The sequence below is a fragment of the Pseudorasbora parva genome, chromosome 12, assembly GCF_024679245.1.
Source record: "Pseudorasbora parva isolate DD20220531a chromosome 12, ASM2467924v1, whole genome shotgun sequence".
In the NCBI taxonomy this organism is placed as follows: Eukaryota; Metazoa; Chordata; class Actinopteri; order Cypriniformes; family Gobionidae; genus Pseudorasbora; species Pseudorasbora parva.
Genome location: NC_090183.1, coordinates 31,637,602 through 31,663,207, shown reverse-complemented (window position 1 = coordinate 31,663,207; position 25,606 = coordinate 31,637,602). Strand labels below are relative to the sequence as shown.

The 25,606-nt window shown below is 36.4% G+C and overlaps 1 protein-coding gene across 4 annotated transcripts in view; it reads right to left on the bottom strand.

Annotated features, from left to right (window-relative positions):
• Window positions 1-24,554, bottom strand: part of lrp8 (low density lipoprotein receptor-related protein 8, apolipoprotein e receptor) — a 195,489-nt gene extending 170,935 nt beyond the window's left edge. For all 4 annotated transcript variants that reach the window (XM_067459878.1, XM_067459880.1, XM_067459879.1 and 1 more), the window contains exons 1-2: window positions 24,390-24,554; window positions 23,441-23,560 (exon numbers count right to left, since the gene is read on the bottom strand). In XM_067459878.1, the coding sequence (XP_067315979.1) occupies window positions 23,441-23,560; window positions 24,390-24,483 (214 nt within the window). In that variant the 5' untranslated portion in view covers window positions 24,484-24,554. The remainder of the gene's footprint in view (window positions 1-23,440; window positions 23,561-24,389) is intronic.
• Between the last annotated feature and the right edge of the window lie 1,052 nt (window positions 24,555-25,606).

Below are 25,606 nucleotides of genomic sequence, written 5' to 3'. Positions count from 1 at the left end.
AATTTTTAGTGGGAAAAATTAAAGCAACTTCTTCTGGCAGACAAGTGCAAACCTAATGACATTTCAACAACATAGCCATACAACCCACATTACTTTCATTTAGCTGCTTTTAAAATATTAATAAAAAGTGACCTTTTGTTCCTTTTGTGCTTATAGCAGGGGGTGTTGTTATGATTGTTATTTTACTTTTAAATAAATTAACAGGACAACAAATTAGAGTCAAGTTATTGACCTATCAATGTCAGTGGATGTCTGACTCTGTTATACTGGAATGAAGCCTAATTATTTGCATTTTTCTCATTTTTATGAATAATTAAACACTGGGCAGCTACCCAGAGTCTTGTCCTTTAACTTGTCTACAGACTCCACCCAGAGCAGGAACAGCAGCCAAATGATCGGCTAATACTCTCTATCCTCCGAGAAAGACAAGACAAGAGTATGAATGGGTAATTGGCCACTAATCACAATAAAACCGGGATTACTGGGCATTACATGTTGGACACACGCCTTTGCATGTGTGTATGGATATGAATACAGAAATACACAAAGGAGATTACACATTTGCAGTGTTTGTATACCTGCATCGCTGATAACTATGGGATGACTGTCAAGAACTCAAGACTAGTATTACTAGGGCTGGGGATTGTAGACAAAACATACAAAATATTTAAACAACTGAAATAGTCAGTATATTATAAATAAAAAAATAAGTGCAAACTGTATACTAGATCGTGTGCTAATATTCAACAATATTTTGATCTGACTGCATTGACACCACTGCATGATAACTGAACTGAGCTGGATGATGACATCACTGTTTCTCCAGAGCTGCTGAATAGATAAATTAACTAAATTAATAACTAATGATTTTAACAACTGAAATGAATCAACACTGAACTTACTTAAGCTGGAGAATTACCCTATTTTCTTCTAGAGCTGCTGTACAGACAAAACCTAATTTGCTGCATTATTTTTTCTGTTATAACTGTAAAGCTTTGAAGCAATCTGTTTTGTAAAAAGCATTATATAAATAAAGGTGGCTTGTCTTGACTAAGCTCTACTATGTTGTAAACAATTTTTTGACATTTGATATTTTGACATCTCATCTGCAAGTTTGGATCACATAAATGAAATTCACCACCAATTCCGTTAACTTCTTTGCACAAGCTGAGGTAGACGGAAACTTGTTGTTGTATTATCCAGTGTGGTTTGCCTTGAATCAACAGGTTTTGGCTAAGGTTCCAGTGCCACGATTTCATCTGTGTGGTGTCTCGACGGGCAACTGTTAGCTTCGTAGACAGCAGTTAGCATTTAAATCCTTTTAAAATATATATATATATATATATATATATATATATATATATATATATATATATATATATATATTTTGATAGTAGAGGTTGGAATATGGATATACAATCATGAAAAGAAACAAAAAATAAAGAAAAAAAAATCACTGTAGTGCGCTGTATTGATATACTTGCACAGCTCTAATTTTTCCATTTCTTGTTCTTTAACTATACTGATGCTTATATAATTTGCTTTTAAAACCCACAGCATGAGTCTGAATAGCAATTCTATGCAACATTTTGTTTGCTATGGTCGGCAGTGCATCGCCTCTCAACTGAAAGCAGCAGGCAATAAGGCCTGAGATGAATGAGAGTACAACTCTTAGCTTTCCAATCACCCAGGATGCCACACACAAGTCTCTTGAGGTGGGGAAATAGCTGATTAAACCAACTGTGTGCTGAATCTAAATGTTTCTGTCTCTTCTTCACAGTATGACAGATGGGCAAGTGAGGAAAGAAGGAAGCAGTGATTGTGTGGGCAGTGCATGAGAAAAAGTCTCAGTATAGTTGGCCAAAAACACACTATGCGGCCAATTTCTCAACTCAATTTTATTATTTAATTTAGTTGTCGGTTTCTTAGTTAATACATTAAAAAAACAAAACAAGAGAATTATATTGGGAAAAAATAAGAATAAACGACAAAGGTTATTTCCACATTTAGTAGTTAGCAGTCTTCCTGTAAAGCTCACTATCATTAATACTGACATTTTATTTTTACATTTAGCAAACACTTATTTAAATGGACTTAGGGCTTGGAATAAAACAGCAGAAGGGCCGAAGAACCACGGGGGAAGAGATATGTGTTGAATTGTATATAATCAAGTGAAATAAGTATACAAAATATATACGTATAAAAAGGGGTTGGCACTGTAATAATAAAAAATAATAATAATAAAAACTATAACAACAACTTTTATTCTCACTTCAGGTAAAAGGCATTCAAATAATACTCCTGAATAAGTACACTATAAATCAGCAAACATATATAATCAATGATATCACAATTAATTGGAATCAATGTCTAAAACTGTATATAATTAACTGAAAGAAGTAAAATATGAAATGTTGGTTACAGCACACACATACACACACACACCAGAAATCAAACAGATGGAAAGACAGAAGGTTCAGATGAGAGTAGGCTTTTCCATGTTCCAGGCATTTGAAAACACACAAACAAGAAAGTACAAAAAAATTATATTCTCTGGTCTGGCCCATAGCTTCTCACAAGGGTATGCACTAGGGAAATGCAGGAGTAATTGAGAAGTACTCATTCTGCAACTAATTAGGCGATTAGGAAAACATTGCAAAATGATTTTCCTTCGCAAACCTTGCCTACTAAAGGCTTTCCACATTGATCTCTGAAATAAATTCATCGGGCAGCGCTGTGAATGTGTAATATTAAGGAGATGGGAGATGCTTGCACATGCAGCCATTTTGACTTGCTGATTTATTCATTGTTGTTAGAATCATAAATCCCACCAAGATGAGACTTTTTATTGTGGAAAGAAAATCTGAAGCGCTGCAAAAAACCACTATCTTTGTTCCTGCAACCGAAGTGCTGGCAGAGTGCATTTTCTCAACAGCACTGCTAACAGGTTAAAACTTTTGCCACTTTTTTTCCTAAATCAGAACATGTGAGACATTTAAACCTTGTTTTTTTATTATTATTATTATTATTATTATTATTATTATTATTAATGCATAGTTAAAAAAAAAAAAAACAATGAAGCTTGTTGGCAATGAAATGTAACAGTATACATATTACATAAAAAATGCTCAAAAGTTTGGAGTAAGTATGAGTTTCTTTGAGCATTTTGAAAGAAATTAATAAAGAAATAAATGCTTGAATTTAAGTAAGGAATGAGGATGCTTTAATCTGATCATGAGTAAATTATTCTACACTGTTGTACAAATATTTTAAATAAATGCTGTTCTTTTAAACTTTCATCAAAAAGTCTTCAAACAAATTAAAGGGGGGGTGAAACACTCAGTTTCAGTCAGTGTCATGTCAATCTTGAGTACCTATAGAGTAGCATTGCATCCTGCATATCTCCGAAAAGTCTTTATTTTTTTTATAATTATATAAGAAAGATGCGCTGTTCCGAGTCTTTCCGAAAAAAGCCGAGCGGGTGGGGGCGTGTCGTGTGAGCGGAGCTAAATAATGACGTGTGCTCGCTGCTGCTATTGTGTTGAGTCGAGTGCGTCGTAAAGCTGTCATCCCTAACAGCGGGAAAAAAACTTTATTCAAAATAAAAATATGGCTTTTAATCAGATACAGCCATACATCTATGATCCGGAATCAGACCCAGAGGCTGCAGTTGAACAGGAGCAGCAGCAAAAACGACTAGAGCAGGACGTCTGTATGTGGTACAAGTTATACACTAACTATATAATATGCTTAGCGGCTTGTGTTATTTACATATTTATAATTGAATTACATCGTCGTATTTTTGTCTTTGAAGGTGTACATGTGGGAAGTGCAGTTGTGCACGTGAGTTTGTGTGTTTACGCGTGGTTTGTGTAGACATGGTTTTGCACGGCAGGCTAAGTGTTTACATAGAAAGACACGGAATAGTAGCGCATTTGAATGAAGAAGCGTGCTTATTTAGTTCAACATATTTCCCCCCTCTTTGTGTATTGTTGTTTGGAGTGCTTTTACAATACACAAACATAAAGTTACACGTATAGTGGCCAGCTAAACAAATGTACACGCACTACACATCGCATGCTCCATTGATCAATTAACTATACGTGATCATGTTTGGGCTACTTGATGAGTATAGGCAAAAACAAAGACATTTGAAGCAGTCTCACTCACCGCCTGCGGTTCTAACGTTGGGACTGCTCCATCATTCAGCATTAGGCGATCGGGAAAATCCGGCGTCAAGCTGGGCCTTGTTTATGAAACAGTCGGCACCGAAATGCAGCGAACAGATATAAACATTCGCGCAACTCAGTTGCTGATCCGGAAAAGCAAATTACATCCACTGTTGCCTTAACGCAGGGTTTTGGGGGAATCTGTGCAGGACTGTCTTGGTCTGGCAACCAAAAACGCACTTTTTTGGTGACATTGTAATTGTGCACATCACCTGTCCAGCATCCTACAAGCCAGCGCTTTGATGGGCGTAGCCTGTTACTTTCGCTCTCTCCCTCTCTCTCTCTCACGCGCTTCCGGTAGAATTGTCCGTAAGGCCCATACAAGGAAATTCCGCCCCCATTAACGTCAAAGGGGACGCATGATCTCAAAAAACTTGCCGAAACTTATGACTAACCGGAAGTAGTATTTTTGACAAAGAAATACTCCCATCAAACGTCCACCTTAACTTTTGAAACTTTGTCTATGTTTAGTATGGGATTCCAAGTCTTTAACAGTGTAAAAAGATCAGTATGCATGAAACAGCATTTCACCCCCCCTTTAACAAAATTTCAACAAAAATATTAAGCAGCACGACTCTTTTCAACATTGATTTCTGAAGGATCATTGACAAAGACTTTTGATAAAATAAATGCAGCACGGTGAGCATGAGACAATGTTTGAAAAAATGTACTAAACCTAAACTTTTGAACAGTAATGCACGCGTCATATTATTTTTTAACATGTATTAATTCACGTTAATTAGTCATTTAATTTCTATTTCTAGAGATGTTAGAATAATCAACTACAAAATTTCCCATAAAATGCCCCTTACTTGTTTACCCTATTGGTTTTAGTACTCAAATCCTCTCTTTTCCTCTGCTTTGACTGGCTAAAGCTTGCAGTCTTTGGCAGGTGGACAGTGGGATGGGGAGAGTGTATCTGGGTCACTAGAAGCCATGCATTCCAAGTCCGCCACCAGCAAAGAGAAAAGAGTTCTTTTTCTTTTTTCCTCTCGTTATTTAATCTGTTTTTTTTCTCACATGCTCCCTTTCTTGATGGGAGCATTGGAATTTTGGCCCCTTACCCCCAGAATGCAGCGTAAGCGGTTACCAAAGACATGCACGCCAGGTGGAGTGGGAGGAAGTGATGAAGAGAGAAGAAAAGAAAAGGAACTCGTGCGGGAATTAGGCAGGAAAAACACGGCAAGGTATAACCAAGAAGACATATCTTCCTCAGCTTGTCACTTCCTTTCACGCTTCTCTCCTCACATCCCTCTCCTTTCATCTCTGCCTGTAGCAGGTGTGTTATGTTGATGCGTGAGTAAGCATCATACACGCCCTGAGAGCTCTCTATGTTTAAAATAGCTCTGACTGGAAAACACAAGCACACTTAAAACATTCCCCTCAAAAAACGCACCTGCACCTCCCACGAGCGACCCTGATGTATTTTCACTCTCAACCCTCCTCCTGCACATTTGCTCCTTTAACACTCTGTTCTTTTTTTTCCCCCGTCTCTCTCATTTGTTTAACGCCACTGATTTGTCTGTGGGAAACCAACGAGAATAAGAGACAAAATGTAGAGAAAAAGAGCAAGCTCAGAATATCACTATAATATTCATACTTTGAATATTGACACTACTGTGCAGCAAAGTGAATCAAATTATCTTTGCATTACTCTTCCATTTAAGACTCGTGTTTTAACAGCCTCTCTAATCTCTTCCTCGGTCCATCTATCCCTAGTGCGAGTGTCTCAGAGGACTTATTAACAGTTTACAGTATAAATATAGTTTTACAGCAGACAAACACACACGCAATATACAGTACACATGCATGAACATGCACTCTTACACAGAAATACAGGATTTTTGATGTAAAAAAGACTAAAAAACATGTTATTTTTATATTCACCTAGAATTACCTTATATATATGGAATTTGAAGTGCACAATAATTATGCTTATTTAAAATAACTGCATTAAGTTAATAAAATTGCAACTGACAGCTACCTGCAGACAAAGCAACTAAAGTCATTTCTTTCCAATGAGAGTTGGTGATCTGAGACATCTGATTTGAGCGGTGGAAACCACTGAGCACAGTTAGACTTTAAGCAAATGGCCAGCAATGCAATACAGCAACTCCTAATGTAGCACAGTTCATGCACTGCATGAAGTAGTTGGATACTGCAGTTGAGTAGAAACTTGTATATCATCAAACATATATAGTATCTTATCTTGTAGGTAAAGCTGCATGATTCTGGATAAATTGAGAATCTTCTTTCGTTCTTTTTTTTTTTATTAGCGATCACAATTCTGACAAGAGAGGTTCTGACAAATGTTAATTGCTTTAGTCTATTTAAAAATATATAAATAATTTGAATACAAATCAGTTTGGATGAATTATTCAAAGACTTCACTTGATTCATTATTGGACGAATCAGTGTTTTTAAATGAATCTCTTGAATTAATGATTCAGTGACAAATAAATGACAAATTATTATTATTAACCTTTGCCACATAGTGGAATAATGATGTACTCGATACAATCGTTGTTCTGAAGTGCTGTAGTCACACTAGGCAAGCTGAACTGTGCCCAGGTGCGTTTGACCTCCAAAGTTTGGTTAATTTGACTAGTGTGATCACCGATACGCTTTTTATACTGTTGTCTGAGTTCAACTAATGACGTTCATGTGGTTTTTACATTAAAAAAACATCATAACTAATAAGTAATAGGCTATTTTCTACACTGGTTTTGAGGCTGTCTCCTGAACGCTGGGTTTTTAAGGGCGTGCCGCACTAGAGACTAGAGAAAAGCCCACGGGCTAGGATTGGAGAATATTTGCATATTTAATGAGCTTCAGCTCCGCTGTCATATCTAGCCCCAGTGTCAGTTCACATGAGGGAGAGATTATTTTGAAAGCGACAATTACAATTTGTCTTTATAAAACAAACACAATGATTTATTTCTCATCCACCAGCGATTGTATTACATGGCCTGCACCCGCACGATCAGTCGATATAAGCGCAAACCCAGATCAAGAAAGAATTTCTGCCGACAGGCGTATGTTTTTTTTGTAGTCCGTCTGTTACAGCCCTGGGACTATTACTATTACATATAAAAAAGACGTTTTACTCACATAAGTTTGTGGCACCATTTCTGTTGGATCCAATATAGAAGGCACAACATTGTGTCTGCAAATCCAGCACATGAGACTTGTTTACAAACGATTCCACAGTGAAATGAAGCTAAGTCTTCCCCACGTGAGCTGGAACTTCATTAAAATTAAATGAAGTATCACACATTCCTAATATTATGATCCGAAGCAAGCTTATGCAGCGACTGTGTTCTTCCACAATATCTTGCTTCTTCAACATTGTTATTACTGCTGGCTAGCGAGCCGATCAGCTCCATGAGTCGGTGGGCTACATGAGTCTACTGGATTAGATGTGCTGTAGAGGTGTGTTTCGTTGCACGATGACGTAAGGATGAAGCTCGCGATTGTTTTCTGGGCCTGGTGTCTATAAAAGCTTTTCTTTGACTAAAAAGGATGTTTTCAGCTCTGAAACTTACAGGATATTCTTATATTATCATGACCTTTTATATTTCAAAAGCTCAAGGGAAAGTTGATTTCTCAATTCATCACCCCTTTAAATGTACTCAAGTAAATATAGGTTTAAAGACAGCCATGCCTAGTGTGAGTACATCCCAAAAGGCTATACCGTAAACATCAGTTTATTTCCAAACAATAAACGTTTTCTGTACTGTTTTCTGTAATAAATTACTTGTGTGATCATTTTAATTATTGTAACAAAAATAATGATACGGTGTGGTTTATAAAGCTTTTCCAAACATATTCATGATGATTGCTCACTCTGACTAGCAGCAGTGTCAACGCATATCTGAATGTTCATTGTGCTCATACTTAGACATAGCTGAATCGTAGTCATTTAAGAATAAGATCGCATGGGTGTTTGAATCAAGATTGCAATGTTTTAATAAGAGATGGTCAGTTGCGAAGTATATTTACTTGAGTATCATTTTACTCATGACTTTTCAAGTACATTTGAGAGGCAAATATTGTACCCTTTACTCCGTTATATTTCTATCCATAACCGTAAGTACCCGTTACTTCTTCTTCTTAAAAAAAAAAACTAAAAAAAAAAAAGGGGGGGGGGGGGGATGGGGGGAAGAGATTCTCAGAAACCCTTATTTTGTTGTTTTCCTCTCAAACGTTATGGACTGTGCAGGAGCCACTGATTGGGACAGCCTATCAGCAATCACATTCAGATTTCCGCCAAAGTCAACTCCATGGTCCGATTTAGATAAGAGACGAAACCATGGACAAAACAATGGATGAAGATGCAGCAGGTACATCCCGGGAATGTGCCAACCCGTGACGTTCTTGAGTATGCGGTGGGTTTAACACAGTCAAATGTGGGTGCAAAAAAAACTCTAGCAGAGGTTGATCAGAGCGTTGCCATTGTGCTATTATTGCCTTGTGGGCAAGTGAGAAATGTTAAATAAAGCAACTTGGAATTGAAAGTAAAATCAAGTTATTTTCATCTTTTTACCTTTTAAATTATCCAAGGTATTAACATTAAAAATTTTCATAACTCCATGAAGGAAGTTTCTGTACAGAAATGCAAGCACTGTGGCAGTAGTAATGCAATATTTAGAAAATGTAGTCTTGTACTCTTGATCTCGTAGTACTTTTAAAAATAAGTACTTCAGTACTTTTACTTAAGTAGATCTGACTGTAGTACTTTTATTTGTACTTGAGTAAAATTTAGCATGGTGTATCTGTATTTTTACTGTACTCTGTCCGCCTCTGGTTTAAATTATTAAATCAAGCAGCTCTACTTGTAGGTGACTGAATTTAAAAGCTCTGCATAGACAGGAACTCTCTGAACGGTCTCTCGAATGCAACACAATTTTTATTTAAATAGTTTTTTTATCAAATCATGCAATGGATACACTGAGGTACACACAGTCCAGAACGGGTTTTCAAACCTCTCCTGCAGACTCCAGGAATGGTTTGTTGACTTCTACCATTAACACCTTGTACCATCACACCACCCATCACTACTTCTGTGTGATACTCCCCATTCCCCACAGCCAAAGACCCTTTAGCTACTAGCTCAAAATGGGGATGTATTGAGTTTACACACGGCAGGAGGTGTGAGATAATGAACAGGACATCCCGTCCGCCATGCTTCGTGCCAGTCTATATGCGACATTCTCAATCACGGCCCGTACGGACTGATTCTCAACAGTCTGCAATCAATGATGTATTGAAGCAGTGTAGTGAAATAAAGGGCTGTCTGGATTCCTGCCCATAAGGTCACTGCATTTAAGAACAGCATTGAGAACAATTGGAAAGTTGTTAACCAAATCGTATTGTTCTCTTAAAGGGCTGTTCACTAATTTACTTTTGTCTCATGGCTACTGTCGCTGATGTGCTTTATCTCGCCCTCGAACACTTTAGGCTTTTCTTCTCTGAAGAATTGACTCACACTTCGGTTGTTAAATCACATGCACAAATTTATCACACACAGATGCACAAGCACCCACCCAAAGGCACATTTTGATAGTTTAATATATGTCAGAAGAAGGAGTCGACCCGACCCGCGACCACGATTTCACAAAGCAAATTCATTCAAGCTCTCGTGTCCTGAAAATGTCATTCCCACAAATGTTACCTTTCTCCATCCTCCCTCTCACTCTTCTTTTTCATGGTACAAAAAGTGAACAGTGATCTTACTGGTTTAAGAATGCAACAATTTTAAGGGCTAGATTACCCCAAAATGTTTAATTCTGTCAGAATTACTTACTACTGAATTACTTGTGTTCCCAAACCCATAAGAATATCATTAATCTTTAGAACAGAACTGAAGATATGAAAGAGTAAGTTATGGATGACAGAATTTTCATTTTTGGGTAAAAATAAATTATTTGAATGCTGAAAATCAGCTGATCAGTGGTGGCACTTATATGCTAGATCATCATTTGTCTTCATAACCATTTCTTGTTCTATTTAAAAACACTTCACAGTCATCCTATATTTGCTCTGACGGATGTACATGCACGCATTCACATAAACGCAAACACCCGAACGTCTCAGTCTCAGTATTTACCATCTGGGTGGAGATAGTAAATGGGATCAATCTCATTAGAAAGCATTGACGAAAGAGATTGCAGAGCAGCCATCAAGAGAACGGCTTCCCTGGTAAGTAATTCAATAAATGGTTTGTAAGACCCCGCATTCATTTAATTCAATTAGCCAACTTTGTCTCTTTATATTTCTGGTCCTGTTTTGCAGGAAGAAAGGATTAACCATCAGGCATCGCTTTGGGTCCACTGCATCTCTTTATGATGCAGAGGGTGCTAATCCTTGACTACAATGACAGTACTGAGCAGTAGGTCGATACAACAATAAATCACAGTAAAACATCTGGTTAAATCTACAGGCTCATGTGTTTAGATGTCCAAAAAAAAGGTAAAATCAAAAGGATGTCAATTTGTTCTTTAAATTGCGCAATGTGACAAGATTTTGTTTTAATTACTGCTTTCTCTCTTGATGTGACTTTATACCTTGCAATGCAACTTTATTTTGTACAACTGCAACTTTTTCTTGAAATTGCTACTTTATATTACATAATGTGACAATTCTAACTTTATTTCTCATGAAGTTAAATCTCAAAACGTGACTATTTCATATTTAAATCTCACAATTACCTTCTTTTTTTTCCTACATATAATCAGGCTTCTATCCAATCCAGTCCACTAACTTCCCAATTACACATACAAATTGTTTGTCAATGACACCGTTTCAGGATCACCTATCTGTATTTACTTAGTTTGCTCCAATTTGAAGCCAATTTCATCTGTCATATGCTTCATCAACCTCCAAACGAGTACTAAATTCACTTGGGGCCGAAGTGAATCAATCTGGTTGATAAACCTGCAATTATAGTCTCCTCTGCTGGACAGATGAAAGAGAATCTTTTAGGAGGGTTGTTAAGCTCATTTTCTAACATTAGTGTTACTTTCCAAAGAAGGCTGAAGAGACATTCTGCACATTTCGGCAGGGAGATGAAGGCCTTGCCTCTGTCCATTTCATTTGCTTTCCAAACACCATCCATGTCTGCTGGCTCTTTTTTAATGCCCTAAGCTTACAGCTCTTTTCTTTTTCTCCTCCTCATTTCTGATGAAACTATAAAGTAAGAGATATTATTTGTGAAAATGATGTAGCAGAGTAGAACTGCCAAAAGGGCAATACAAGTTCTAGGTAAAGTTACTAGCAACTTACAAATCAAGGAGGAAGAATAACATAGGTCCTTGCAAAGTGAATTCCCAATTCTTAGACAGTTCGGTATCTGACAGGAAGATATTGAGCAATCATTAATATTTATGAGTGCCAGAGAAAGTGAAAATAGTTAATCAGGGTAACAGAGATGAATGTTAATTACAGCAGAATCTCTTGCTCGTTTGCTAAGTCCATATCTCTGCCAAACGGAAGAACCAAATGGTAAATGGTGAATAAAAGAACAATTATTTAAGACCTCAGCATTTAACCCCCACTGTTAACATTCACACCGCTGCAGGCTCTGAAATAAGTGCTGAAAGATGAGGTTATGCATTCTGGTATGCAGCATATGAAACATGGAAAAAATATTAATACTGAGGCCGCTCACTACCTGCTTTTATTTGTTAATATTAAAACCATCAATTTAACTATATATATATATATATATATATATATATATATATATATATATATATATATATATATATATATATATATATATATATATATTGTAAAAAAATATTTAGAAAAAAAGTTACCTGCTTGCCTTAAAATTTTGAGTTCATTGAAATTAAAATTTTGAGTTAATACAATGAATATTTTATGAGATTCGACAGCCTTTATTAAAATATTATTAAACGATTTTGTAAGCATTTTGGGTAATTATGTGTGTGTTATTTCTGATGACGCAGTGAAACATGCCAAATTGTGCTATTTTCATGATTTATCACATTTTTTATGTGGTTCAGATACAAAAATATTTTGAGTTTCTATTTATTAAACTAATTTCCTTCATTGTATCAACTCAAATTTTAAATTTTAGTAAACTCAAAATTTTAAGGCAACCAGGTTACTTACTTTTTTAAGTTAAACCAACAAAAACCACCACAAATTTTTTACAGTGTAGTTTGATTTATAAAAATTATTTTTGTTTTATTTTTTTGAAAGACTTTATAGGGTTTGGACACATCATGCGATTGTGAATTTGAAGTGAAAACCAAGCGTGGATTCAAAGGCGATTTCAATACCCTGCATATAGATAACGACTCCCTGATGCCCACAAAAGATAGACCTATACACAAAATACACGTGATTCCAAATTCAAAAGCGAAAGTGAAAAGAGCGCGCATTCAAATGCTTGCCACTCTGTGTTATTGCCAATACCAGTGTTGCTGCAGGTTTATAAACCAGTGTGAAAATTCTCACCGTGACATCCCTAAAGTATACCTCTTCGTGGGTAACGTAAGGGAGTTTTGATTTATATGCTGTTGCATTACCATTTCAGAAGACCTGTAACACTAACCCCCATAATACAACAGTGAAAGCATGGATTACTGGAAAAACTGTATAAAAGTGGGGAAAGACTTAACTACTTTTAATTTGAAAGCATCTTAAAAACAATTTGTGTGAGTGAAAAACATTGAAACATACACAGAATTATCATATGTTTGAATAGACCTTTGAATAGAGAAAAAATCTTTGCATTTTAAGCATTTGGGGTCTTTTCTCAGCACATATTGATATTTGTGATTCATTGTGAATATTTTAATAAATTAATTATTATACCATATAAATTTTCATCAGTTGACAGCCTTCGTCTATTCTCTATAGTTTAAACCATGGACTGCAAAAAAAAAAAAAAAAAAAATGGACACAGTGTCCGTGAAGTCACCCATAGGTTTCTGAAGAGCGTTTATAAAGCTTAAAGTGTGGCTGTTGCCATCTTGGCAGCACGTCACCGCGCATAACTCTAGGATAACTGAAAATGGGATAAGAGGAGCTAACAAGTGGAGTGGGTGGAGCTAACAGACAGCAGACAAACGGCTAGTATTGACAACAGCAGCTATCAACCTATCACTCAAGTGACCACGCCCTTAATTATGCAGAACTTTAATAATTTAAACAAATGATTTATAAAAAAAATAAATCACCACCTTCACAGTTGTCATAAAGGGCAAAATTAGCCGTATAGACCAAAACCACAATGTGTAGCTGTAAACATGTCTTTTCCTGCTGTAAAATTGGGTATTTTAACATGGGGCTCAATAAGATTCTGCTCACTTCTGGAGCCTGTCCCAAGCTGCCAGTCGATGAATTGTAGTTTAAGTCACTTCCGTATTAGCTTCAAGAGAAACTGGGGGAGGTTGCCGCTTGGTTTAAACCCACATGGCAGCCATATGAGTGTGCTCTCACCTCAGCAAAGATCAGACAGGGTAATCTAATTACTGAAACAGGGCAGCCTACACTACTAGCTGTAGCTCTGAAGTTTGTTCTGCTGTCGTGCTGAAAGGTCCGGCTGGAGTGGACAGAACTGCTCTGCACTCATTAAAGCAGCTAAGCACCACCTGGCCTCTGCTTTCAAAGCTCATTAGAAAGGACTAGTTCAATCAGAAATTAAAAATCTGTCATCATTTACCTTTATGTTGTTAGTATGTGTTATTTTGTAAAACATCATAAATGTCAATACGTCATTAAATATCATAGAAATGAATAGGGACACACAACCAAAGCTGAGCTGATTAAGTGATGCTAATAAATGAGTACAGGCTCATATCAACAAAGACAGAGTCCACATATACACAAAACACTTATATCAAATGATCTAAAGATAGTGTATCAAAATGAAACAAACAAACAAACAAACAAAAAAACATTTCTTAATATAACTACTGTTGTCAATTTTAAGTATGTAATGCCCAAACAAATGTATTCACTAATCAACTACTTCCTATTGTTCAAATGATGAAAGCTGTGCAATATATTGAACAATGTTATAGATTATATTATAAATCTAAGTTTTTAGGAAACTTAATGGCCATGTTGCTTAGGTTTATTTTGGTGCAAATAAAATTATTACAAATATACTGTGAACAATCAATATATCGTTTAGCCCTACTTTTTCGGTTTGAAATCCTTGTGTAAAGCTGTAGAAGTATGCTTAGCTTAAGAACCTTAAGGAAAGGACATGCTTTGCAGTTTAGCAAGATCAACAACTAGTCTTTAATTTTTGAAAGCATATTTCACCATGCTCTTTGCAGGTGTTATTCAAGACTAAACAAAACTTTTTTAGTATAAACTCTGTTATGCATTCAAACACACACACTCTCAATCTCAATAACTCTCTCGCTCACACACACACAAATTCTCTCTCGCTCTCTTTAAATCGCATTATTACTGGTGTGGCCAGTGCTGGAGACTCGGGGCCTCACACACACACACACACACACACACACACACACACACACACACCCCCCCCACACACACACACACACACACACTCTCTCACTCTCACACCTTTTCACTCTCTCACTAACTCTCTACCTCACACTCACACTCTCTCACTCACACTCTCTACCTCTCTCACACTCACTCTCTCACTAACTCTCTACTTCTCTACCTCTCACAATCACACTCACACTCACACTCACACTCACACTTACACTCACCCGCACGCTCTCCCGCACGCTCTCTCACACACTCTCTCACACACTCTCTCACACACTCTCTCACACACTCTCTCTCTCTCTAAATCGCATTATTACTGGTGTGGCCTGTGCTGGAGACTTGGGGCCTCACACTAATCTTGCATGAAGACAGGGCTATTGGGGAAGTGTCAGGGTGCTTGCAAACAGGAGGAACGCTTGCACAGAAATGAAAATAAAGAAAAAGCAGAGGAGGTGATGGGTCCCACAGACTATGCTGGCAAGAAGAGAGAGAGAGAGAGAGAGAGAGAGAGAGAGAGAGAGAGAGAGAGAGAGAGAGAGAGAGAGAGAGAGAGAGAGAGAGAGAGAGAGAGAGAGAGAGAGAGAGAGAGAGAGAGAGAGAGAGAGAGAGAGAGAGAGAGAGAGAGCATAGGAGCACAGACTCCTGGAAGTGCTGGAGAGTCAAAGAGATAAAGAGACATTGAGGAGCTACTGAGGGCTTTGAAAATGGGTGGATGGGTAAAGCTTTGAACAGTATTATGAGGCCTTTCTCTTCCTCAAAAGCTGAATGGCTAAACATTGGGGCTAGGTGTTATTGTGAATACTCATGATATATTTACTATTTTTCTAGTGATATAAAATTAACCAACATTGTGAATGTTGCAAAGATTTAAAAAAAAATTTGTTTGTATTTTTTTTTTCCAAGAAAAAAACAATAAGGTTCCTTTTTGTGAGTCAGTTTGTTTGACTGGGAAATTATTAAAATCTGATCCAAAGATTTGTTTGATATTCTTAACTTAAAATTTTGAAAAAATAAGAGTAAAAACCTCTACATCCTCCTTTTATTGTTCACCACCCCTTTTCTCCTCTGCATCTCAAAATCTTTCATTTTCTTCACAAGTTTCTCAGTTCACCATCTTATCTCATTCAAACCACTGCAAGTTCCACGTTTTCTAACTAGGTGGTTTGCGTGTGAGGAAGTTGAATTGCTCCCCTTCGACTAAATGACAATCAGGAAACACATTAAAGAAGATGCCACGCTGTGCCACACAAGGCTGAATATAACGCATGCATGCACACACAAACAAATCTCAGTAGGCGCATAGAAATTTAAAAACGACTGGTGAAATGCACAACATCCTCCCAAAACTTAAAGCCACTGACAGATCACAAATAGGGGTGCACAACATCACAATATATCAGTGCCATATTGGTTATTATTATCAAAGAAATGTTTATACGTACTTTATTTCTTTCTTTATTTTCGATATTGCATATTTCATTGTTAATCCTCATTTTCCCTATTTTAAATGTTTAAAATTAATCTTTAAAAAAATTAACAATAAAACTTAAATCTTTTTGAAATCTAAAAATATCCATACTGTACATTTTGAAGATGATGCCCAAATTTACTTGTAGCAAAAATGTATTTTCGTTTTTAGTATTTTATTAAAAATAGCATAGAATTGTTCCTGGCCGATAAAAACTACTGAATCATTGATCTCGGTCAGCATTTCAAACCCTGTAGCAGCCCTAATCGCAAACAGTCTAAGCAACCTGATAAAAAAAAGGATCTGATCATGTGTGTGAGAGTGTAATAATCAATCTAGTGAATGTTCCAAAGCACCACTGAAAGATTAAGTAAGGTCAAGAGAGTTATCGCTCTCCTTCTCTCTCAAAGAGCATAAAAACACAGAAAAATACCTAATCTTCAAACATATTTTTCTATACTTCAGCAAGGAGAGCACCATAAAATATACCAACTCTCCATATCTGTGGGAGTCGTTTAACAACCTCATCTCAAAGGATCATAGCTACTTAGAGCAGATAGCACTCCCTGCTGCACTGCTGTGGTTTCAGCTCAATTTCCACACACAGTACAGAAAACATTGAGGAGAAAGCTAAGGACCTGTGTGAATAAATGAGAATGAGAAAACTCTAGCCAAGTTGTAGACAAACTCAACAGAATTATAATCTTTGAAGCTGTGAGACATAGAACAACACACGCACAAGCACACACAAAAACAAAACACTGATACCGGTTTACTTTACACACATTGGGAGAATGTCTGTCAGTGCACAGATGGGTATTAGCCAAATGATTTATTCATAAAAAAATAGGTATTGAAATATTCTTCAGATTGTATTCCAGGCCAAAATTGGGAAGGTGACAAGCGAACGAGAGCATGAATAACATAAATGTAAATAAAGCTGAGTCATGTTGAAATATTCCACTAATCTTGGCAGGGATTAGATGTTCTTAGGCACACGGACTGATCAAATAATAACTGGGATTTTGGTGGTTTGCAGTACCATGCCAAACAATATTATATATACATATGTGCATATGTATGCATGTATGTGCATATGTATATATATGTGTATATATATGTGTATATATATATATATATATATATATATGTGTAGATATATATATATATATATATATATATATATATATATATATATATATATATATATATATATATATATATATATATATATATATATATACATACATACATATGCACATACATGCATACATATGCACATACATATATAAACAAGCTAGTAATTATAATGTGACAAAACAAAAAGACTTCCGCTTTCTGGTAATGTTTCAAGGTAGGTAACAGGGACATCTCATACTTACTGGTACAGGATTTTCAGTTAAAGATATAAATATGCTTAAAATGTCTATGAAAATGTAAATGTAAAATGTCTATGTAAATGTAAGTCCTAATAAATAAATCAAATGCGTTGTATTGCATTCATTCTGTTAAACTGATTAAAGCACATCTGACACAAACATGTGTGGTTTATGACACATAAGTGTGTTAAATATTTTAACACATTGTCTGTGTTTAAAAAAAAGAAGAATAACACACTGTATGTGTTGTCCTTAACTAGAAAATAACAAGTTGTGTTGTTTTTAACGCATCCTTTTTGAGACTATGTTCAGAGAGCTTTTCTACAATAATCCGAAATAATCCAAAATAATAAATCCTATTGGGTTTTTAACTTCTGGGTTCACCTGCAAAAATGTATCATCGCTGCACGACTCTATTCTCTACAGTGCTTCTGTCCACTGCAAAACCACAATCATGTAGGATACACAAAATCAAAATCCGACATTAGTCTCGTGTGAGAAGCATCCTCTTTCTACGCCCTCTCTTCTTTTTACAGGCCTGCCAAACAAATCACTGGCCTGTGGCTGATTGCACCGCACACCTTGATAAGCAGAGACCACCTGGAACCCATCTAAAACAAGAATACAATGTGAGGGAAAAAATAGATAAATGAAACAAAAAGCGTGTTATTACCACTTCAGCTGCCCTTCACCAACGGCTACTGAGTGTGCTGGAGGCAGTGTCTTTGTTCACCTCTCCCTTTATTCGGTTTCTTTCTCTCCTTATATGTCTGTCACATTCCCCACCCCCACTTACTGAGAAAAAACCCAAGACCCAAGATTTCATATCAGTAAGTAGCTCATGAAACGCACCCTAAAAGCTTATCCACAATATCCAGGCAAAATCCACATTATGAAGATGAAAACCCATACATTGTCTCTCGTTGTTTCATTCTCTATCGCTCTCCTTAGCTCTATTACACTTCCCTAATGAATAAATTCACAATATTTCAGCATTGCAGAGGAAATGAAAGTCAACAAGGTCCCATATATGCTCTCTAAAGCTTCAGAAATGTGTATGTATGCATGAGAGAAATGAAAGTGTGACAGTTTTGAGAGGACACAGATGGAAAGCTTCATGCTAATGAATGTTCGCACATTCAAACAAGACATCATCATTTTGGCATAAGTGCTACTTGGATAAAAACAAGTCTCTGTTTAGTAAATTGAAGTGTTTTTTTCGGGGGGGGGGGGGGGGGGGGGTGTTACAAACAGGACCTTCTTGCCCTTGAACTCAAATAACCCCACTGATCTGGCATATCCTCTCTCTCTCTCTCTCTCACACACACACACACACACACAGCACACGGAGAGACACTAATTGGATTTATATTATGCACATACACCGTTCATGGTCACCTGGGTCTTTGTTTCACAATAACTTCCCTCCCACCGTCACATACACAACCATCTCACAAAAGCACCAATGCATGTTTTCTGATGAAACAAAAAAGACCACAGGCTATAAAAAAAGCAATGATTACTACAGCAGTAAATGGTTTCAAGCCGTACCAAGATTTCTCTGCCAGCATGATTTGAAGGAGCATTGTGACAGATCTCAAGAAAATGTCTCCCAAAAATGTAAATTCTGACATTTACTCTACCTTATGTCATTCTGAACCTGTATGACTATGTTTCTCTTTTGTTTGTGGAGCACAAATAGTTATAAAGAATATCCTGAGAACTTGGTTGTCAAGGTCTTGTGAAGTCATCCCACAATAGCTTGGTGAGACGAACAAACAAAAAATTGTAATTGGCTTAAAAAAACTTGACATCCCCACTAGGTCTCCTTGGAGCATTCAAGAGTCCATGAGAAAAGTAGCAATGCCCAATTCGAGAATGAATCATTCTTTGTCTTTTTAAATCAATCAATCAATCAATCAATGATTTCTTCTGGAATTGAACTGATCCAATTAACAGAGCATAGGAGAGGATCAGTGAAGAATGAATTATTCATCACACAAACGGTCTGTTTATCAGTCAAATAAATCATATTGCTTTAAAAAATATATATGATATTTTATAATGATGATGCTTTTGCATCTGTTTTGAAGCCTGGAAGCTGCAGTAATCATTGTGTGTGAAAAAGACTGACCAATTTAAAATCATCAAAATTTCTCATTCTGTTTTCAATGAAAGAAAGTCGTGGAATGAGATGAGAGTAAATAAATGATGACAGAATGTTCATTATAATTTTTAGCTGTTTAGTTTAGTTGTTGTTGTTGTTTTTTATGTGGAAATTCAAAAAGTGTAAACCTGTTGATTGACAACTTTAGTTTGTAGTCTCTTTCCCAGAAATAACTCTGTGAACATTTCACAAGAAAAGGGATGTAAAATCAAATGCAAAACATTAATGTAGGTAATAAAATAAACTCAAAGTGAGGGGGAGGGTGCAGCACAGTGACATCTGCCCCATAATTACACAAGTCTGAACACAGTGAATCACTCAGCATGACTACACATCATAAAAATATGGATTCCTGGCTGAAAATCTCCTTTCTTACAGTTAATAGGAGGACTGTTACCGGCATATTTCCCAATAAAGCTCATTTACATATCCATGAGGAATACTTCCTACCCTAAAGTAAACAAATGAGATCCTCCTCTCAAGGTGCTGCAATGCTTATATAGCAGCACCAGGAAATGATTGTACTAGAAACGTGAAAGTGTTTGCTTAAACATTTAGCTCTGCTTTACTTTGTGTGTGTGTGCGTGTGTGTGTTGAATAAGAAAGGAGTGCACTCAGACACATAATACAAGATCGCAGTCTAATAGCTACACGTAATACATAACCCTACTAACACAGACAAGCCATGTTAGTTGTAACCCTGCATGGTCATTTAATATAAAATAAGACATTACTCCCACAGGCATCTCTTGTGTCTCTGAAATACGCTATGCCATGTGATACAGGCGGTTAGGCTCATTATCTCAACAGATTCAATAAACATTCCACGGTAGACGGGATACCTGATTATTTCTCTGACCTGTGGCCTTCTACGAAATATCCTATTTGACCTCTTTTTAAGAGACTGGGAAAAAATAAATTATTTTGTGAGCTTGTGTATGTGCAAGAGAAATATGGAGCTGCCCCTCATTATATTTGTCGTGAAGGTATGTGGTGCGAAACACAAGGTTACTTAAAAACAGCCATGAAATCTGTTGTGATGTTTTAGAGTGGCAACTCCAACGCAATACGTGTAGAAGTCAAAAAGTAAAAGGAAAATAAACACCTTTGTCACCTATGTCAATTGTCTTCCAGTTAATCAATTCATCAAGAAATTAAATCTACAATCAAAAATTGTGAAAAACAACTCTCTCAAAATATTTTTTCCTCGTTTTTTATACAAGTAAGACTTTCAAGGCTTTGTTCTATTGATTTTTTTATTATCCAAATAATCCAATGAATCCAAATAAAACGATCCCGGTTTAAAAACACTGATTATTATAAATAATTCTTGAACACCAAAACAGCACATTAAGGTTCACGTGACACTGAATATTGGATCAATGTCTGCAGAAAATTCTGTGCTGCGCTGTCACAAGAATAAATAAAAAGTTTAAATATTTAATATTTCACAATATTTCTGTTTTTACAGTATTTCTGATTAAAATGCAGCCTTGATGGCAATATATTGTTCTATAGATTGGCAAGTAAATATATAAATATATAAATATATATAAATATATATATATATATATATATATATATATATATATATATATATATATATATATATATATATATATATAAATAAATAAATAAATATAAATATATATATATATATATATATATATATATATATATATATATATATATATATATATATATATAAAATTAAAAATCTGCTGTGTAGAAGCAAACTCCAAAGAATCTTTTACCTCCAAATTTGCAAGTTACAATCATCAGTCACTCATTTTGGGCTATTATCGTTATCAAATCCAAATTGTTTTGTATTTGACTAATTTCAATTACTTGTCTGTTTTTTTACCCTGCTAAAATTTTTGTAGTTACTGCTATAAAATGTACTCAAAACATTTCGTCAACATTGATTCATGTCGTAATAAATAAATGTCCATGTGACGTTCATCTAAGACTGGAGGCCATCCTGAGACGCATAAATAGTCTCTAGCCACTAAGCCAGTCTCTACCGAAGAGCCCACTTCATCTTCAGACACAAAGCTCTGTGATTAGAGTTTGGTACGGAAAAAAAGAGACACAGAAAGAAAAGGAGAGGGAGCAGTATGTGTTGTGAAGTGTTGCTATTACCGTCTCCATGGGCAACTAAAGAGGAATCCTGCCAATTCCGTGAGTAGGTTGTGTCTGGGAGGGGAGTGTAAAGCACAATCCTTAAGGTATTATTCTAATTCAATGTCTGTCCAAGTCCACGGGAAAACATCCAGAAGAGAGAGGGGACCATTCAGACTGCTGACAGCCCAAGAGAACGCTTCTACCTGGGGAGAAACCCCACAGATACCCTGTCTGCTGGAGATACCACATGAAATAGGGCAACTTTGCATGAATCCATTTAAACAAGCATAACCAAAGCCAAGAAATCATCAGGTGCATGTGACAAACCTAAACCTGGGGGAATGATAGTAGGCAATGTCACAAAAAAATATGAGCATAATAATTCCATTATTTCTCTTAAATCAAACTAGAACAAATTAAAATAACATAAGTCAGATCAGGTGGTTTTATATAACAAATTAATAAATAAAATAAAAAAAACGTTTTTTTTGTGTGCTATGCAGAGCCCGTGCAGAAAGTGATTCCCTGTTTGTGTAAACTCACGCTTTTTGGGAACAAGGTGGCGGCGTCTCTTTCTCCTTCTTGATAAATGCAACCAACCATTCCTGCCCCACATACTAGTTTGTGTACAGCTGAGAAAGCTTAGCAGGCGGCACATAGCACCACTGATAAATACGGAACAAGAGCAACAGAAGTATGACCTTTATAATCCTACATCCTACATGACTAAAACACTGTTTTGCTGTATTTGATCAACATTCTCAGAATGCAGTGCAGATTTGTGCGATTTTCACTTTACTCTACAGAAAGGCATTCTCTTCACTGCGCCTCAGAACACTCCATTTTACCACTACCACTTACCATAGAAATCAACTAACCAGGATAATTACTGCACTTGCAATTAATACTGTGACCAATACATTGGAATAATTACATTTTGTGGTAGTTGCGCCTTTCTCTCCTCTGCTGTAGCCTACAGCTCAATTAAGTCATTCGACTTGCTGATTACGATTTTTATGTTTGTCTTTCATTAGCAAGTCCTGCAAAAAATCAATCTTGCCTGTGTCAACCTTCCTGCAAAGTCCTACTTACATTTACAGCTTATAACTGGATATATGTGTCTAATATGCTCAAAATATGCCCAGTTAAAATGTCCATTTTATAAATATCACATGAAACTATTACTAATTACAAAAATAATGTGCGATTACAAGAAGCTTAAAAAGATAAACATTAAGTGCATTGTCTATTACTGATACAGTAAAACAAACTCTGTAATCTACACTCATGTATACAGTCAGTGTAATGTCATACTTTACAAAGCATAACATAGGAAAGTAAAAATTCCTGTGTTGAGGAACCTAAAGCCACAACTCATGACAAGTTGGAGTCCTTCCAAAGAAACAGTGCACCAAGTTTATGCCGATGGCTTCAAAACCTAGTGAGCAAGTAGTCAGACTGCCATCATAAACTGTTTATTTGAAACCTCAGTTGAAGAAAGAACAAAGATGACACCTGCATCATGGCTATATAAGACACCTGTTTAAAAGAGGATCAAATTACTCACGGCAGTTCTCCTCGTCGCTGTTATCTGAGCAGTCATCATCATCATCACATCTCCATGGAGTCGGGATACATCTGCCATTTCTGCACTGAAACTGACCGCTTTCACAGTCTGGTTTAGTTCCTGTCATATTAAGAAGTTGTGTGTAAATGCAGGGTGCAAATTTTGAGAGAGATCACGTTTTTGATCAACACTGACACTGTTAAACCAGTTTAGTTTTTCTTTTGCCACCCAATTAACATCTTGACTTTAACCCATCCAACATCAAGGATGTCAAAAAAAATGTTGGGGACTGCATGTGTACGTATATATAATTTTAATATTGTAATATATCACAAAAGGATGATTAAACAGCTCAATCTTCGAAAACTTTAAACTTCAAAAAAGTTAAGACAGGGGCCATATCGTAGCAATAGTTGACTTTTTTACATGTCTTTGCATAAATCGCGTTATGCTAAGTTCAGTTAACAACTGTCAGACAATACTGTCAGTAAAACTCGATGTGCTCGTGTATGACAGGTTGCAGTAACGTTAAATATATCGCAAACTATATATGACCTACGAAAAAAAAGAAACGTGTGCATAAAACAATATTGATATATCCAAGTCTGTCTGTAGACACATTCAATGAGAAAAAAAGTTGCGCTAATGTGTATGCGTTACTTTCAACTGTGTAAGTTACTAGACTTAGAAGTATGGAGTACGATAATTGCATTTTATACACAAAATGCTTCCTTTTTACAGACCCCAAAACGAACATGACAGGACATGAACAACATGCACTCGAACAGACTGTCGTTTCTTTAAAATACGAGCTGTATAAATTGATTTACATGACTTATAATGAAATAATGTCTCGTCATAGAAAGTAGATGCACGCGGCTGCGCCGGTGTTTCTACAGCATCATTTACATTCATAACAGCGGACTGTCAGCGTGGAACAGACACTTACCATTCACCAGCAGAAACCCAGCGAGTAAGATATGTAAAAGCAGCAGTTTCCCTATAGCCGTCCACATCTTCACAAATAAAGATGTTGTGCTCATACGGAATATAAAAAGGCCGTGCTGTACAGTGTCTAGCTCCTGTCTTCGTGCAGTCTGCGCTCTGACTCCACACAAGCTCCACTCTGCTTTCGATACCAGTTTGAATCGATGATGCATACGCGGATGGGCGGGGCCATGCGTGATGACTAGCACGTAAGGGCGGGGTTAGTGTTTGGAAATTAAACAAAACATGTCTTCAGTCCACAAAATTGAAGAGATGAATTAGACTCGTAAACATTCCTTTATGCCTTTAATTAAACAAATTAAAAGAATTAAAAAAAAAAGTGAAGAAGGGTGACATTTTGTCAACAACAACAAAAAAGACCAAAAAAATTAAATAAATAAATTTTCTTTAAAGGGATGATTTTTTTTTTTTTACAGTTTTAATATGAAAATATAATATGGGAATGTTTATGATTTTTTTGCCTTTTTCTTTCATTTATGGATGTGATCTAAAAGCACACTTATAAAAGAGAAAAGAAAAATTGTTAAATGGGGTACTTCAGCGCTGGGAAGATGAATCTATACTTAAACTGGGTCATTAATGTAGTAGGAATGTGAAATTATTTTTGAATTTGGTGCCTTCTAGACTGAGAAAGGACAGAAAATGTATTTTTGTCTCGTGGGGATGAAAGACAACTCCCAGAATGCGCTTGCTTCGTTGCCCTGTGAGGCCACTCCCAAAGCCACCGTTAAACTGTCACTTTCCCACCGCATTCATTTCCATAAAATCAGTTTAGTTGGAGAACAGACAGTACAATTAAATACTGAACGTGTCTGTTCAATATAATGAGTGAGTCGCCGAGCGAGTGTCATGGCACAAACACAGCAGGAGTCAGATTACATTCTTCGTGATGAATGAGCTGAATGAGCTCTCGTGATGAGAGCTGAGGCGTCCGCAGCATACATTCATTTTCAGTTCATACCTTTGGAAGCTTAACTTTCATAGAAACTCATTTGAGCATTTGAAACGCCTGCAGCTGCGAGTTGAGCGCTGTGAGTGCGAGCCCATCCCGCATGCGTACTGGCTGCAGTCTTTAGTACAGTGGCCCAGTAGTGCAGCTGTACTAAATCAAACCACAACACAACAAAATCGCCACAACACAATGGAAACAAAGCACAA